The sequence below is a fragment of the Lepisosteus platostomus genome, chromosome 9, assembly GCF_059453375.1.
Source record: "Lepisosteus platostomus isolate fLepPlt1 chromosome 9, fLepPlt1.hap1, whole genome shotgun sequence".
Taxonomy (NCBI): domain Eukaryota; kingdom Metazoa; phylum Chordata; class Actinopteri; order Semionotiformes; family Lepisosteidae; genus Lepisosteus; species Lepisosteus platostomus.
In genome coordinates, this window is record NC_142619.1 from 61,887,723 (window position 1) to 61,904,680 (window position 16,958).

The 16,958-nt window shown below is 46.0% G+C and overlaps 1 protein-coding gene across 1 annotated transcript in view; it reads right to left on the reverse strand.

Annotated features, from left to right (window-relative positions):
- Nucleotides 1-16,958, reverse strand: part of tmtc1 (transmembrane O-mannosyltransferase targeting cadherins 1) — a 129,679-nt gene that overhangs the window by 109,006 nt on the left and 3,715 nt on the right. The window contains exons 2-4 of the mRNA XM_088646086.1: nt 13,975-14,152; nt 4,874-4,947; nt 2,523-2,699 (exon numbers count right to left, since the gene is read on the reverse strand). Coding sequence (XP_088502212.1) covers nt 2,523-2,699; nt 4,874-4,947; nt 13,975-14,152 — 429 coding nt within the window. The remainder of the gene's footprint in view (nt 1-2,522; nt 2,700-4,873; nt 4,948-13,974; nt 14,153-16,958) is intronic.

Sequence of the window (16,958 nt, forward strand, 5' to 3'; positions counted from 1 at the left end):
TCAGCAAACAATTTATCCTCTGCTCAGATGGAGTGATCCCAGTGGATTTCTGAGCCTGCTTGTTTTTAATGTATTACTTTCAAGCACAATAAGATTGAATAGGCTTTCAGTTTTTCATGAAGCAACCTAGGATGCGTTTTGTTTTATTTATTTGTAGGTAAGGAATTCCAATAAGCCGTACCTGACAAACCCAAATGCCAATGCAACGCAGTGTTCGATACGCTGCATTTTAATTGAACTTGCTGCATGTAACAGACGGGTCTTCTTTCAGTAATATACTGTTAAAGCACTGTGGATTTTTTTGCACATACATGTTTAAAAGACTACTTACCTTTGATTTCCTTTGGGCAATTTACACTAAAAATCAAATTAATGGAGCAGCTGACAGCAGACTGCACACCTTTACATCTCTACTGCTCCTCATTATGTCTGGATTTTTGGGCTTGATGGGAAAATCGCAACAGTCATAAGAAGGTTGAATTTCTGACTTACGGCACAAAGAAAAGCAATATAGCAATTAACAATTCAAGATTAAAATAAGATTGCTTTCTCCTGAAAGAGCATTTCAGTGGGTTTGCAGTCATGATGGGTAACCTGCTTGCCAGACCTGGAAGACCAATGAACTCCCACCACTCACATCACGGTATTCAAAATGACCACCAGAAGGGGGTGGCGACTGGGGAAGAAAAAAACCCAAATGTAAATATCTATTTCAGGATCACCACTGCTGCCATTTGGGGGGAGAAAAAAAGCTTCACATTTAGCAAGGGAGTATTTAAAAAAAATAACATGTAAACTATTTAAAAATATTTCAATGAGATTTTAAAAACAGCAGTGGAATGTTGCCCCACAAACAAAAAATAAAACCAACTTCGAGCTGGAAATCATAAATAAAAGATGTGTGCAATTTAAAAAGCTTTGCAGCTTTTGTTTTCCAGGCTCCACATACATTTCTTCCAGTTGTTATTTACTGATGTGCCAAGTAAATAAAAACAATTTATTTTCTGATCTATCATTTGTTCTTTCTAAAAAAAATAAATCCAAACTTCAGCATATGGCCCGACGCCCACAGAGGGAGGAACTGTCACTTTTACACAGCAGCGACACTGCCAGCTCCCTCGCTCTCCGATCAATTTCTGCAGCATTTTCTTCAAAGGTGAATTCCTGCCTCTGAGGCCCATGACAATGGAAACATAACTGCTTGCATTTGCCAAGTTCCTCTCCACACAAAGGATCCCCAACTGCTTCAAAAAGACAAGCACCCTTCAAAAGACAGCACCCACTTCTTCCACCACTGACCAGCAGTCCCCCCTGGGAGACACACAGCGGCCATTCTGCACCAGCAGCCCCACCTGGGAGACACACAGGGGCCATTCTGCACCAGCAGCCCCACCTGGGAGACACACAGGGGCCATTCTGCACCAGCAGCCCCACCTGGGAGACACACAGCGGCCATTCTGCACCAGCAGCCCCACCTGGGAGACACACAGGGGCCATTCTGCACCAGCAGCCCCACCTGGGAGACACACAGTGGCCATTCTGCACCAGCAGCCCCACCTGGGAGACACACAGCGGCCATTCTGCACCAGCAGCCCCACCTGGGAGACACACAGTGGCCATTCTGCACCAGCAGCCCCTCCTGGGAGACACACAGGGACCATTCTGCACCAGCAGCCCCACCTGGGAGACACACAGCGGCCATTCTGCACCAGCAGCCCCAGCTGGGAGACACACAGCGGCCGTGCACTTTAGAGCGGGGGGGGGGAGAGAGAGAAACTGCTTCACCAATTTAATTAAGGGGGAAATATAGGGAGGCCAGACTGTACAATAGCAGAGTGGGATTTTAACAGGGATTATTAATGATCATCATACTGGGGCAGTGGATTGTAAATTCCGGTGCAGAGGGGAGAGCACCACCTACAGGTCCACCAGCATTACATACAGCAGCAACCTAGTTTTCCTTCTAGATCTACCCCTGTACTGACCAGGTCTAGCCTTGCTAAGCCTTTGAAATTGGGCAAGGTGGAAATCAGAAAGGACTTGCAACACTTCATTTTGCTAAATCAGAATTTATACCCAATAACCCAAACATTGCCACGAGGTTAAAAAAAAATCAGAGGGGGGTAAACATAACAGCATACAACATCTGAAACACAGCTACTAAAACCTCCATTGCTGTCACCATAGTTATGATATCAATAGATCACACCCTGACCATCTGAGATGCTATTGTAATATTAAAAATGTAACTTTCTTGACCCAAGCTGCAGATACAATACAGCAGTCCATTTTTAAGTTCACAACTCTTAAATCGCAAGAATGCTCCAGCTCTCCAAACTTCCTGCTGCTCCTGCTTGCAAACGGGACTCCAGATCTCTGCCTCCACTTCCTCAGAGCAACAAAGCCCCCAGGAAGACAACAACAGTCAAAAGAACAAAACAACAAACAATTAAAGAATCGATGTCCTTGACGAAGGAACAAACTGATCCAAACAACCAGAAAAGGTTCTACAAGCGACTTACGAAACAAGCGGTTTCTGACAGATCACCAGCACGTCGTACACCACGCACACCCCGAACACTGTGACGCCCGTCTCCTTCACCAGCATCGCGCACGTCCCCAGGAGCAGGCTGAGCACCAGCCAGCCCGCGGACACCGTGGGTGGGAAACATTCTCCGGATCCCCTGTGATCCACGCACCTGCGCAAAAGGAAGAAAACGCATCACTGAGGGAACCAGAGGAGCATCAAAACTGCATTTTCAGGGCAACCACACCCTTGAAAATTGGCCATGGGTGTCAGAGGGTGCCAAGGGGCTTCTTCTTTCAGCCGAGCGAGAAATGATACAAGTTTGTAAAAACTAAATGAATACAGCAATAGCTTCACAGCACTGGAGCCCTGGGGACAGTTCCTGGGGTGCTGTCTGTGTGGAGTTTGTATGTTCCTCTCAGGTTTGGTCCAGAGGTATACTGCTGGGTTAACTGGCGTCTGGGAAAAGCGGACGTGTGCGTGTTTTTGCGTCTGCGCATGACCAGCGTTGACCCTGTCCTGACCTTGGCCTGTTGCATGCTGGGACAGGCTCCAGCTCCCCCATGACCCCGGATTGGATAAAGCGCTAAGAAAAAGGATGGATGGATAATACAGAAATAACCATGCGTTTACAGCGATATTCACTTAAAGAAAATCTGCATATCACCGAGCATACAAAATTGAGTTTAAGTGTTTCAAGATTCTTTGGACGACTGTAGTTGTTCACAGCTGTTATTATAATTGTATGGGAACAAGTAATAGGTTTATTCTATGCTGAAAAAAAGAAGAAAGAGAACACAACGTTTTGGCCGTGGAGCCTTCTTCAGGTGTGAAGAAGGCTCCACGGCCGAAACGTTGTGTTCTCTTTCTTCTTTTTTTCAGCATAGAATAAACCTATTACTTGTTTCTTTGCAGCCTCCCTGAACATTATAATGTTTCAGCTCCCACCTGAACATTATAATTGTATTATAATTAATATTTATAATTTTATATAACTGATTTTACAACTCCAAAACAGTTCTTAAATGGCATTTATATATAGTGCCAAAGGATCCCCAAGTGCTACAGATGTATGAGGGGACCCTCTTCACCACGTTGCTCCAGGTTCGGGGTACCCCTGTAGTCAGGGCTGGGCTGCGCCCCCACATGCTGCACCAGCTCATCTGCAATCAGGCCTGTGGAGTGGCCCTGGCACTGCTAGGAGGAGCAGAAGGACTAAGTCTTTATTATTTCACCCAGGTGAAGATCCCAAAAAAGGAGAAATATCAGGAGTACGTTCCAGTTACAGCTCCCGACAAGCACGCTCTTCAGAGTGGAGAGAGTGGCAGCAGAAATAGGTCTGCTCCATCCGAAAGAGAATGAGTCCAGTCACACAAAGAGATGATAATCCCGGTGGCGGAGGGAGAGGAATTATGTGAGAAGGGAGCTGATGCGACACAGGCTCCAGATGTCCCCCTTCTGCCCTTCCGAAGCCCCCAGCCAGCCTGCTGCTCTTCAGGGAGAGCGACCGGTCGCGGCTGCCGAGCCTCACACTAAAAGCCAGTAATTTACCACCGCCAGCCTCTGTAACATGAAGTCATTGTGTCGATTCAAATTCCAAGAGTTTTACTGGCACTGCTCATGAACTGCAGTGTTACCAGGACAGAAGCCATTAATAGAATGTTTACAGACATTTAGAGTGAAAAAAAACCCAAACATTTACAGACATGGCGTTAGCGTGAGAAGGGCTCAGTGCCTGCTCCCCAGGTTGCGACAGGAGATCTCGCACTGGGCTGCAGCTGCACAACTGCTGCAGGACGCGGTTCTGATTTTGGCAGGAATGGGAATTCTGGGATTAGACTTGCAAATTTTGGTAAAGAATGTTTAATATTTCTAGAAATTTAAATGCATGGCTAAAAACTTGCCGCTGTGCTATTAGTGACAGATTTACAAGCTTGCGTTGATCTTTTCTAAACACGGTTTGTCTTTGTATAGGATTGTGTGCTTTGTACAGGATAGCACACACCGATGTACAGTAGGCAGGGAGCGAGCTTCTGTCGCTGCCCCGAACCCCTGCAAAGAAGGATTGGCCACTCTGCTGGCTGCCGATGGGTTTTCTCAACCTCCAGCGCAACCTAATTAAATCAGAAAATAGTAATTAAGCCAGGGGTTCCCATCACTGAGCCCTGCAGTCCAGATTATAGATGCCTCCTAGTATTTCTAGGAAGTTCATTACATTGAAATGGTTCGATCAAAGCGCTGCAAAGAGCCACGTTATTCAGGGAAGCTCTTACTCGATATCCATTTTCACCATTCTTGCAGGTAATTTGTCCCCCGTAGGCAAATTCTACAAATTGAAAGACTTACCTTGTGTAGGAGAGAAATGTCAGAAGGAACAGCAAGCACGCCAGAACATCCGCTCTCCCCACAATTCCAGATACCTGTGGAAGAAATGTCTGTTTAATTTCCTGCACCGAGATGGTGATGAAGGCTTGAGGGCCGGGCGTCGCTATTTCAGGCGTGGCTGTGGCATGAGGACAGGTCTACCTGCCTGCTATTTACCGTCAGCAGGCTCGAAGCGGCGCAGTGTCTGGAGAGACTCCCACTGCGGACCCCCCGCATCAAACTGTGATGCAAATCTCACTGCGCTGCTCTCGCGGAGAGACAGAATCTGGTGAGGCAACACCAGGAAAAACAAACATTCTCTCGTGCACTTGGCGGGACCTGCGATTCGATCTGTGCTGCCGGCTATCTCACTATCTCTGCGTTTTGAAAATGTCCAGATGGAGTCTGGTGAGATGCAGCATCTGAAAACTGCACAGAACCCCAGTTCTCACGGTCTAGAAACCAGGCCAAAACCTTAGTGTGGTTTGCTCCACACAATTTTCTAAAATTCTCTGCAGCTTTGCAGATCAAAACGTAAAGAAAGTACCACTGGAGAACCACTTTCCATTATCTAAACCAGCCTGCGCTGAGGTCTTGAGAGGGAAACAGAGGTGTTGCCTCATACAGCTCGATGGGACGGAGCAGTGGCTCTGTGGCTCAGGATCTGCGCCTGTGGCTAGAAGGTTGCCGGTTTGCATCTACTCCGTTGGGCCCCTGAGCAAGGCCCTCAACCCCAACTGCTCCAGGGGCGCCGTATAAATGGCTGACCCTGTGCTCTGACCCCCAGCTTCTCTCCCTGTCTGTGTGTCTTATGGAGAGCAAGCTGGGGTCTGCGAAAAGAAATTCCTAATGCAAGAAATTGTATCTGGCCAATAAAGTGATCTTATCTGTGGAACCAGTGGAGAATCTTGCTGCACAGAACACGTCACTACAGGGAATGCAGACTACCTTTCAATTAAATCAAACTGTGATACTTCCACCAGCACTGTTTCACAGCGACTTTCTCTTTGCCCCACAAAGTGCGAGAAAAATGGAGATTTGCCATCAAGCTGCACTCTGGCTGCAGCAGGTAAGACCGGTCGACGAGATGTCTTCTTCACGTCTCGAGCAAGAGAGCATGCAGAGCTTCTCCTCCCAGCCTGCCCCCTGCGAGGCTGAGCTGGCGTCCCAGCCGCCTGTCCCTCAGGGGTTGCTTTGAGGAGGGAGTCACGGCGGTCCTCGGGGGACGGACTCCCACTGGCTTCAGCAGAACGGCACTGCACTGCGGCTCCTCCCGTCTGCTGCCGCACCAGCGCGGCTAAATCAGGCCCCAGAGCCCCCTGGTTATACCTCCATGTGGCACTTAACACAACAACAACTCGTGTACAAAGTGTGACCTCTGTCAACACCAGACTCCACTTTGGTTTTTGCAAATATCACCAGTTTTCATGGTTACACTTCACATTTCCGTAAAATAAACAATAGGCCTGTTGGGAGTGGCTTCTTAAAGGTACTCATTCAGATCTTGACAGTAACATTTTAAAAAACAAACCTCAGTGCTGGATTAGAGACTCTGAAGACCACTGTGGGGAAAGGGACACTTTCTAATAGCACACTGCTCCTCAATGCTCTGCAAGCACAGTGCACTGCAGATGGCATTGGAGGTGCAGATTCATGATGAACGGGAATGTAGTGGATGTCGTGGGCAGAGATTTTCCTGTCCTCTCCGCTAAGCAATGTGTTCAAGCCTATCTCCCCCCTCTCTGTGTGCACTCCTCAGAAGGACTACTGTTGCTTACAATAGATGGCTTTGTTCCACAGTCTTACAATCCAGCAGAGCACTGCTGTGACCCGTCAGTCTGATGGCAGAGGCGGTATGCACAGCCTTCCCTCTTAACTAACGAGTGCACTCACATCTGGGAGCAATCACTAGCCGAAACACGTGAAAATCCAGCACATTGCAAAGAGATGCCTTGTATGCATTTCTTGTATAAAGCCAATTCCTGCTTCTGACTAAGGTTTTCCACTCTAGGTACAGCTCATGCAGGTTTACAGGTCTGCACAGCTGGAAGCGCTTTCAGTTGCTGTTGCTGAACCTTTGATCTCCTGGCTTATGAGCAAGAATTTTCCTTAGACTTTACAAGATGGGCTCTGGCTCAGCAGGAGAGTAGATATTTCCTCTGGGCACACAGTGCAGGGTGCAGCGCTTTTGCATGATTACTCACCCCTGAGGTGTACACAAAGCTAGGCTTCACAAGACACAGAAGTGGAGACAGAGGGACTGAACTGTCCTAGAGTTAACAATAAACTATTTTATATAGCACCTTTAAAAGTGGCTTCTCAGTGCTTTACAGAGAGAAACAAAGATACACAGGGAGATGAGATAGCAGAATTACACAGTTACAATGAGAGTTTGAATATAGTAGGAAAGCAGAGGGGTACACAGATCCAGTTTTAAATAAACGTCCTTCTGACGAAGAATTTCAGAGCCTTGGTTTGAAGGTGCTCAGGGAAAGTGACTCTGATATTTATAGGGATAGAATTACAAGGTTTTGGGGCGCAGCAGGAGAAGACCCCGTCACCTATAGAGCGAAGACAGGCGAAGAGCGAAGGTTGTGAGTTGGGGAGTAGGACAGTAGTAGCTCAGACAGGTCCAGAGGTGCCAAGCCATGCAGAGCCTTATAGGTGAGCAGGAGGATTCTGAAGTTGACATTAAAACGTGACAGGAAGCCAGTAAAAGTTCGGCTCATCTTCTCGAGTGACCGTGTGCTGAAGGGCCCTGATGGCTGTAGGGACCAGTATGCAGAATGAAGCCGGGTAGCAACACTGACTGGCTGGACTGAACCTCCCTCAGAAGAGCTGGGTCTTGTACTCGGCCAAGAACTGTGCACCAGCAAGACCTTGTATGTAACGTTAAAAGGCGGATTATTAGACCAGTAAGGGAGTCTGAAACAAAGGCCTTGCTCCTCAGGGGGACTGCGTCTGTACTAAAGACCTTCAGCTGAAAAGGAGCGCGAGACTGGCTTCATACTTCCACACTGGAACAGCCCTGAGGGGCTCAGACATGAGAGGCTGACTATTTTCATGCAAATCTTCAGATCTCAATGTGGGTTTGCGGCCATTTTGACAGAAAAGCAATTTAAAAAAAACTTTCTTTGCCAGATATATGCTGCAGACATCTACCATTTTAGAAACATTTCAAAACGGAATGAAATCAAGTTTAAACCACTGTAGCTCTAGAAGGAGCCCTTCGGGTGCCTGCGGATGTGTTACAATGTGTGTTACAGTATGTGTCTGGGAGCAGGGAGCAGGAAGTGATGTCATGTCTGTGACCTCGGTCCCAGTCGGTGTAGAGCTCTACTCCAGCCCAAGACCTAATTAACTCTCCCCAGGACACCCAGTTTGGAGGCAGAGTGGAGTTCAATGTTGTCTAGAGAGCGGGGCTGTGGGGCTCTGAGCCCTTGAACCCTGGCAGGGGCGGAACAGGGCAGCACCCCTCACACTGGGGCAAAGTAGAATCAAAGGAAGCAAAACCGTAGAGTAGCCAAGGGCTCCCGGAGCCAAATTATCAACACAGGCTTGTGTGCCCTTACCCCAGCAGGAGAGCCCAAACCCAGTGGCTTCACAGGGAGAGAGACTCGCAAAGCTGATCTGTCCCCACTGAACGACTCCAAACCACCTTAAACACCGCCCTGATGGGTGACCAGGACGGACCGAACGCTTACCCCATGAAAATGTGGATAGGCATCTGAGTTCTTGTCCTGTAGCCATCACTTGAAATAACGGGGGACAGTAAAAACAAAGAAATTTCTGTGATTATAAGATCTTTTCTAAAATTGAGCTTCTCATTTTCCAGATCATCAGCCAACAGGGAAGACATTCATAATTCATCTGCTACTGACAAAGATCTGTCCGTCTGCGTCCCCTCTCCAGGCCGTGCATCTGCATTCCTCTTCACTTATTCAAGAGCTGGAGCACCGTTACCGGTCCTGTGGCCACCAGCTGTCGCAGGGTCATGTTACTGCATCCCTGACGACACAAGCCAGCCTGCTTGAGCCGGTGGTGGAGGGGGCAGTGAACTCTGACTCTCCAGCCACCGTCACACCGACATCCACGTTCCCTGACAAAGCAGTCGGTTTTTAGACTCCAGAGGAAGACTGCAGTACAGCAGGCCTCCTGTTCAGGGAACCAGGCAATGCCAACTCATTATAAAACACCACCACCCACACCTTCCTGCACGGCTATTCTGCTTATTAATTAGACTGAAATCAAGTGATCTCTCTTCACCGTATTGAACTGACGAACCAGTAACCTCAAAGAGCCTGCCAATGGCATAACCAAGCTGAATCACAAAAGGAAACCTTCCGTTTTCCAGGAAAACAATGCCCCTTTCCAGCTGGTCCCAGCAGGGAGTAGTGTTCTGTTAACACTGATTTGTACCGTGATCCCAATTAATTAAACAATGTTATCACAGGTTCGTGAAAGTGAAGGAAAAGAGCTAACGATCTAGTATTCATTCAGCACTAGTGGCTCCAATGGTTGTGCAGCAGAGATTATAGTCCCACGTATTCAGCAGTGTGAAAACAACCCTATACAGAGCATACCGTAGGAACAGGGTGACAAGTTTTACCCCAGCGCTTCCCAGCCCCGGTTCTGTAGGAACACCGTCTCTATCCCAGCTCTTCCCAGCCCCATCCTGGAGGAATACTATGTCCCTTTTACTTAATTTGTTTCTTCAGTGAGTCTCTAGCATCAAAATGCACAACTTCAAGGGTACTGTTTCGAATACTTCAGCTCAGTTCACTGGCTGTTATGTTACTGGCAGCTCTTACAGTGAGTTAACAGATGAACAGACATAGGTGAGAATGACCCTGGCAGACACACCCACTTCTTAAAAGTGGAAAATAAAATAAAAATGTGGCCCAAATATTAAGTTAGCCTGTAATGAGGAGCGCCACTGGGCTAAAAGGCCAGGAACCACTGCTACAGGATTTATATTACAAGCCAGCAAAGTCCTGCTTGGACGTGAAGTTCAAACCTGTATTGCTGGTTCCACAAACAATAGTTTATTTTTATTTAAGGTGTGTTAAGTATAAAGTGCACTGTTGTTCAGCGGTTAATGCTGGCAGCTCACAATCTTGGGTGTGACTGTAGACTGGGGATCCTTCTGTGTGACGTCTGCATGTTGTTGACATGGGCGGGCAGAGTTAAGCAAGAGGAAGCCATTATCCTGAACTTGAGTCTCTTTTAGACTCTGCTGGGATCTGTTTTGCCTGGAGAGACCCCAGAGTACATATACTTTTTTAATTGTTACATTAAATGGGAGTGCGTTTTGTATTCTGGCCATTAGCTCGTGCAAGCAGATGTTTCAGTCTTTTATTTTGTCGGCTGTTCTTTTACTCTGAAACCACAGTGGAGATGAAGGAAACGTGCAACATTACAACTAGAGCCAGAGCTTGGCTTCATACCAAGATGTTCCATCCATTTGTTTACGATATTGAACATTTAAGACTATATAAGGCTAGTGTTACTATTATATATCTCACAGTATTTACAGTATGGTAACCATATACTGTTTGTGATGTATATTTAAAATACCCTGAAGCAGCGCTTTTACTTATGTGTGAAAAGCAGCATTCAGTTCCACAGAGACAAGTTGTTGAGGGAAAAAAAAGTAAAGAAATTACACTGAGGCAAGGAAAAAAGGCTTAACTCCCAGAGCTGTACAATGAAGCTCGCAGAAAGCAGCAGTTGAAATCCTGGAGTGTAATGAACTTAAAAGGTGTGTTTACAGGCCACACTTGCACCACAGCCGTAATTTGACTAATTAGACTTTTTGATTTTCGACACAACACTACATTTAACACCATAGTTAGCTTACACAAGCCTGGAGTGTCTTTCTGGAGCCAATGCAAAGAGAATGTTTTGGAGCTAAAAAGTAAAATATAATCAGAGGTGTTTACAGTTTGTCGTTATTTTAGCAGATGGTTCAGACAAAACCTTACTTTCACTTCAGCTTATTATAAACCTCACCCATGGACTCCAGCCCGGCTTTGGTCTTTTAGTAAAACTGATTTTCATGGTCTGTAAAGATGTCGGGTTTAAAGGCAAACCCCAGAGGGGGTGGGGTAGCTCAGGCCTAGCTGCCGTTCTTACCCAGTGTGAAGGAAGTTAATTTATAAGGTCCAGTTTGCCAGACACTGGTCTATATCAAACTCAGCCAGCTCAACTTGCAGAGTCTAAACAAACATGACAAGACAATTTCTCACTGGCACTCCTGCGCCAGGGGATAGGCTCTTACTGGTCACGCATGATCTGCAGGAGCTCAGCAGAGGGAAATTGGCCAGTAAACTATGCTAATTTACCTTGCAGTGGCTAGCGCAAAGGAAACTGGCATGCCCTCACACAGAAGGAAGAGCTAAAATACCACATCTGTTGTCGCATTAGCAAGGACACAGGGGCTACAGGGTCACAGGCGTGATAGAGATGGACAGAAGGCGTTCAGACGTCACACCAGAGACGGGAGCTGAGCAGGGCAAGCAGGAGAATCTGTGATTTTTCTTCAACTCTGAGCCATTTTTAAAAATCCAAGACAGTAAGGCTCGGAGGCTCTGACAGTTTAAAAGATGTGACATTGGTGAATATAACGGCTATAATTATAATCAATTATATTTTAATTATGTGAGCATACCATCTTACCAATTGGTTCACCTGGTCAGCTTGTCTCTTGACAGAAAAATCGCAGTTCTGTCACAGCCAATGAACTGAAGGCCCAACAAAGACACCTATCGTTGTATCCTTGTGGAGCACCAACAGTCTGGACCCTAATGAGGGGGAAACTCCGATCTGTGCACAGGTGAGAGCTGTGGACAGTGCTGCCCAATCAGTGTCCGTACGGCATGAACCCACTCCACACACACGGAGCCCCCCTTTAAGGAAGGGCCAGTTTGGCGTTCGCACACGAGAGAACCGTTGTTGCCTTTATTGCTCGAGCTCATGCTCACTGTTGGCACTGCGAAGAAACGTCAACCAGTAACAAACACCCAGAGAGGCGTACAGGCCCAGGAGGAGGCCGGCCGGCCGCGGCGTCTCTCTAGATCGGTCACGGGTCAGGAGCGACGCTCCCGGCCACATTCCCACTCCGTCACGAGGAAAAGCAGCGCCGCTCTCAGAGATCCATGGAGCAGGAGTTCAGTTTGCAGGAGGAGGAAAAATACCTTTGTTCCCAAAAACAACTAGCCATTTTAAAAACGTTGTTCTTTTTAGAATTAATCAAGAAGCAAAATAAAAACAATGTTTGGGAATGCCATGAAAAAATGCATTCGTTTTGAGAAATAGTTACTCCGGATAGAGATCTGAATACAGATTAGTGAATACTCAAATTGTGGTGATGTCATAAGCAGATCCGTATTAGAACTACTGCTCTTTCTAAGTAATATTAATGATTGAGATTCAGGTGTAGCTCAAACTACTCAGTTTCACCAATTCTATCCAATGGGGAGGATTAGCAGAAACACTGTACTGTAGATGCTGCTAAAAAACTCCTAACCACTTAGACCCCATTCAAGTGGCAGGTGACACTTAATACAGACAGGTGAGGAGTGCTACATGCAGTTACCAATAAGTTGTACTTTAAATACAAAATGGGACAAATAAGGCCACTGCTGAACTGGAAGAAGCCACATATTAGAAAGACTCTTTATATTGTTTATATTAATGCATCATTTACATCATGGGAAAGCAATAAAAATACTAGGTTAAAGCTAAATGCATAGAACAGAAATCAAGCAATGTTAAAAGTTGCACAATGTACTACTGAGCAATACAACATTTACAATAGTGTACAAAATTGGTCACCAATTTATTTTAAGAAATCCCCCCCCAAAGGGCAACCAGATGGGGCTTAAGAGAATGTCCTACACTAACAGGCTGAAAAGCTTCAGTTCCTTCAGTCTTTAAAAAGGGATACTCAAAATTCTCAGAGGCACTGGACATTACCCCAGTGGAGACTAGTGGGAAGTGTTACAACCCAGAACAGGAGACATTTACAGAAAGGATAGCTGCAGTCTGCAACAGTCCAAGTTGATAACAGTTTCTTTCAGGAACGGGCTGGATGAGGTCCTCAGATCAATTATCTGCTAGCAATCAAACATGTTAGATGGGCTGAATAGCTTCTCATCTTAAGCTCTTAAACAAATTGAACAACAATGCCTTTATTTCATACAGCTTGGAGTCTGATCTTGATGTGAGAAATGCCTAGCAGGAAATTTCCTTGCTTGGCTACATGTGGAAATAAATGGTACTTATTATTTTAGCCAATTACAGTGCTGGGAGTTTCATTTTGTTAAAGTGCTCATGTGATAGCTGGGCACTGTACCCCAGGCATCTGCGAGATGGGCTCTACGAGGACTGTCCTCGCTGATGTACAGCATGTTCCCAGTGAGGGTTCAGCACAGGGCTGCTATACAATCAGCTCCCACTGAAAGCAGATATCAGGCTGCACAGTACCTGCTTTCAGTGGGGGACTTATCGCACGAGTTGTGCTGCACATTATCCTGATCCTTTTGAACAGCCACTGGCAACAACACTCTGCTCGCCTGCTCCGTTTTGCACATGCTGTAACCTGAGAGTTTACTTTCATTTTTCTTGCTTGAATGTGCTTCCTGAGTTTGCTCACGCCTTTGTACCAACTGTGCAAAGCGGAATTTCAATTCCAGAGAGAGGGTGCACACTTGGCAAACCGTCTTCTTCAAAGAAATGTTACAAAATGTTAACATCGACCCGGAAAACATGCTTTTAATTTCCAAAATGTCGTAATTCTGTAATGGAGTGCTTTCAGGAATGCAAGTTTCTTGTGCACGAGTTTTTTTTTCCCCAACCACAGGAAGTTGTAGGTCGGCCAGATGTGGTGGAATATGGCCAGCATGCATATTACTGCTCTTCTCTGGAAACCTGATGTTATCTCTCGTTCTCACTGAATAGAGTCTGCTGTGACGTCTTACCTAGTGCCCGTTCCCCACCCTCTTCCTGTGCTCACAAAAGGAATAAAAATAGCATTTCTATTCCTGCTAGCAAGCAAGGGCCTGAAACATCTGGACACTCACAGCTTCTGTGTGCACGGGATGGACAGCGAACAGCAGAGCGGTGAGGAACGCCAGCCGCCTGTCCTGGAACACGGTCCTCTCGCAGGCGAGCATCAGCAGGGCCGTCACGGCGCAGTGCAGGAGGACGTTCACCACGTGGAAGTACAGCGGCGTCATCCCTCCCAGCAATATGTTCAACCTAAAAGCACGAAAGAAAAAGACGCGTTTTTCATCCCTACAGCCATCGGCAACATGAGCCGGAACATTACCAATATCAACACTCTCCATCAGAACCGCGCGTCTCCTCGGCAGGAGAGCATAATTGCAAAAAAAAAAATCTAGCCGAGAAGGACCTCATTAAGGAAGAAGTTTCTTTATGGCCTTAAGGATATTGCAAATGGAACGAGGTATCGTTTAGGCAGAGAGAACATGCCATGGGTAGCAGTAATTGCCAAGCTCCTCCAGAGGAGAAGAGAGCCATCAGGGAAGAGGGAGCACTGCTGATCCAGCAGTGATGGGTGTCGGCTTCAGTGGGACTTTTCATTAACACAGACACAGGCGGCCCAGCCCTGCAGGGCTCCGAGACGCATGTATTATATGGAGCTGACCATCAACCTTTAACATTTCAGCTGTGGAGCCTTCTTCGGGTGTGAAGCCAATACGCTGCATTTCCTTTCTTCTCTTTTCAGCAGAGAATAAACCTTTACTTGTTCCTTTGCAGCCTGACACATGCTGACGCAGCTCCCTACTTGAACTACTTCAACCTTCAACAATGTCTGTTTAGCGGAGGAAAGGCTCATCAAAAGACTCTCAGGCCAGAGTTGGACTGCTTACAGCATTTCAGACTACTGGATTAATCAAGCACAGCCAGTGTTAATTGTATTCAAAGTGCACACACGTGTGTCGGAGAGGTCTACAAAAGTCTCTGTATTTGCTTTCCTCAGGCGTGCTCACTGTGTGTCCCTTTCTCACAGAACACATAATTCACTTCTACAGGACAGTACAGGAGTAGCATTTTAAAAGGTAACCATTACTCTTGTTCACTCTTATTCGCTATATTGCATATCCCCGAGACACCGCTTTTTGAACACAGAAAGCTACAGGAGAAAGGAACATAAGAATGGTCACACAACAGGAGTGGCAGCTGGGTTCATTTAGCACATATGGTGATGAGCAGCTAATTTACACGAGGACATTGCTAAAGACTGGGTGAGATCCGAGTACCAGCTAGACCGCAAGACTGGGCAGCTTGTCCCGTACGCCCACAGCTGCTTGTGTAAAGGCATCTCCCTGGACCCAGAAAACCTAAGCCACATAATCAAAATCAGGCATCACTGCCGGGATGTTAAACTGAGGTTCTGACTACTTGGTCATGATCTTAAATACCGTGTTCGGAAGAGTAGGGGTAATAAACCTCATAAACACGGTGTCCTGACTAAACTCAACCCCACTCCTGACTCGCATCCCTAAAGCTCCCCTTAATTCTACTAGTGAAGCAGTTTCTCATGCTGGGTATCACAGTGGCTCTGCAGGCAGGTTCCACACTCGTGGGAAATGACGTACAGTAAGCCCACCCCTACATATAAAGGGCTTTGATACGAAAGGCGCTGTGTGGCAGTGGTGGTGGTGTAGTTGTACTGATAGGGCCCCTCACAGTCCTCTTTGTTCCAAATGAAAAAGATTCACTTCCTCTACCCTGTCAGTGCAGGACATTCCTTTAATGAGCATGTACTGTATCTGGCTGCTGCTCTGGGATCAGTCCACAGAAGAGCAAGGTCTATTTTGTGACCTGATGACCACAATTTACATACAGTAATATTCTAAATGTCATTTTACTGCCGCACTGTGCAATATTCACCCTGCAGATCCCCATTTAAAATGCTGTATTTTTGCCGGCATGTCCTTACACTCTGCTTGACTTTCCTTTGCTGCCACACATCATATAGAACACGTCGCGTCAACAGAGTCCGAAATGTTTCCCAGAAGCAGCCTCCTGATGTTCTGTTCTTAGTCGACGGCCCTGATCCCTGCATCTAGAACTCCACATTAAATAGCACCTGCCAGGTGTTCGCAGGCTTTTGCTATTATAATCTGTTGATTGGACTCTGAACTATACCCTTTAGCTTTAAAATATACTCAGAAGGTCAGAAAAGAAACTAATTAATTCAAGGCCCCTTTCGTATCTGGATTATTTTTTGTGAAAGAATGAGAATTCTACTAAAGCATGAACTAAATCTGATTTAAAGGTATTTTTAGAAATCTCTTTGTAGTGTACAACTCAAAGTTCCCAAGTACAGAAAGCAGGATATTTGCTAACACGTGTTCTTAAATGTGCTGTAAATCAAAAAACAAAAACACAATATCTATGAATCATGGAGGAAAAACAACCCGTTTCTGGTTTTTACTGACAGGGCATAGGTTCATTTTATTTTGCAGTACTCCGCACATCCATTATCAGAAAGCTGCTTATTCCTTTCTGTGCTGCTGCTACCTGGAGCCTATTTTCCTGATATTCATCAAATCCAATTCTTTTGCACAAAAAAATAACGCTGATGTGGTCATGCTGTAACAACTCAAGGTTAATGGTTTCTAACAACGTATTTCACCAAAGAATGTGTGGAAAGCCCTTCTATGAGGACATGAACCTCTGAAGCAAATATGTTTGTGCATAAGTGGGATTTTACCACTTCACCTGTATCAAGACAAAAACTCAAGGTTAATGAATCTTGTCTTTATGAGTAAAAGACTATCTCCCATTAATAATTACTCTAGTCTGCTTTTTGCCCGAAATAATTAGAAATGACGATGAATGTCCATACTGTAAACTACCTCTAACAAAAAGCAGAGGTGAGACTTCTGGACATTATCTTTCCAAGCAAGCTGAAAGTTTCTTTTAAAGCAAAACCATTTAATCATTAAAATTACTTGTTTTTTTATTCGCCCCTTCATGCTTCCTTTCAGAAAGATCTGTATACTGAAGGAGAGTTGAGCAGGAAAGTTTAACA